Source organism: Gavialis gangeticus, unplaced genomic scaffold (genome assembly GCF_001723915.1).
Source record: "Gavialis gangeticus isolate Ggan-Ray unplaced genomic scaffold, GavGan_comp1, whole genome shotgun sequence".
NCBI classification, from domain to species: Eukaryota; Metazoa; Chordata; order Crocodylia; family Gavialidae; genus Gavialis; species Gavialis gangeticus.
The window spans coordinates 3,590,746-3,591,572 of record NW_017729005.1 but is presented as its reverse complement, the minus strand read 5'-3'; the positions used below and the strand labels follow the sequence as shown (position 1 = coordinate 3,591,572).

Below are 827 nucleotides of genomic sequence, written 5' to 3'. Positions count from 1 at the left end.
AGAGCGACGGCGGCGGCTGCCCAGGCGGCGCCTGAGGAGAGGAAACAGACAGAGAGGGGCGGTGAGGGCAGGGCAGGCAGGCAGGGCCGGCCGGCGGGCGGGCGGGAGCGCGGGCTGGCACTCACTGCGCGGCATGGCCCTCTGCTGTGCTTCGCCTTCCCCTTTGCTGCGCGCTCCGAGAGGGCTGGCTGGCCCGGGACGGCAGGGCAGAATGAGCTGCGGACATCCCTGCTGGTGTATTTATCCTCATTGCTCACGGGGAAAATCCGACATGAGAAAGCGGATTGAAGCCCCGTGTTTGTTTGTTTTTTTTGTTTTGGGTTTTTTCCCTTTTGTTTCGCATTGTGAAACGCTTGGTGAAGTCAGCCTGGGCGCTCAAGTCCGGCCCCGGCCCCGGCCCCGGCCCCGGCCCCGCCTACCTCCAGCTCATGTCCGTGACCTCCTCGGCACCCAGCCAGGGCGCCTGCCCTCGAGACACGGAGGGCGCCTCTACACGAGACGCTTAATGCTCCTCGGACTAACTGTACTGCGCATTAAGGCCGACACTAAAACCAATGCTAACACGCAGTAATTTAGTCCAACGGGCATTAAGCATCACATAAAAAGTGTTCACCTGCACTAAGACATAGTAGCCAGTTAGAGCACATTAAGTTAGTACCTGTGGGCATTTTTATGTATGCAAATGCCGCAGCGCCAGCATTGCTGAGAAAAAGGCAGCGGCATGCTTTTGAACTAAAACACGTTGGAGGTGCGTTAGTTCAAAAGCACACCACTGCCATTTTCTGTGTGCTGACACGCGTTTGGCCGTTGACACAACTGCAGGCGCC

General features: G+C 58.4%; 1 protein-coding gene across 1 annotated transcript in view; it reads right to left on the bottom strand.

The window, feature by feature from the left end:
- The window catches only part of IL6 (interleukin 6), a 6,165-nt gene extending 6,030 nt beyond the window's left edge, over positions 1-135 (bottom strand). Inside the window, exon 1 of the mRNA XM_019508541.1 lies at positions 126-135. Coding sequence (XP_019364086.1) covers positions 126-135 — 10 coding nt within the window. The remainder of the gene's footprint in view (positions 1-125) is intronic.
- Positions 136-827: the final 692 nt, after the last annotated feature.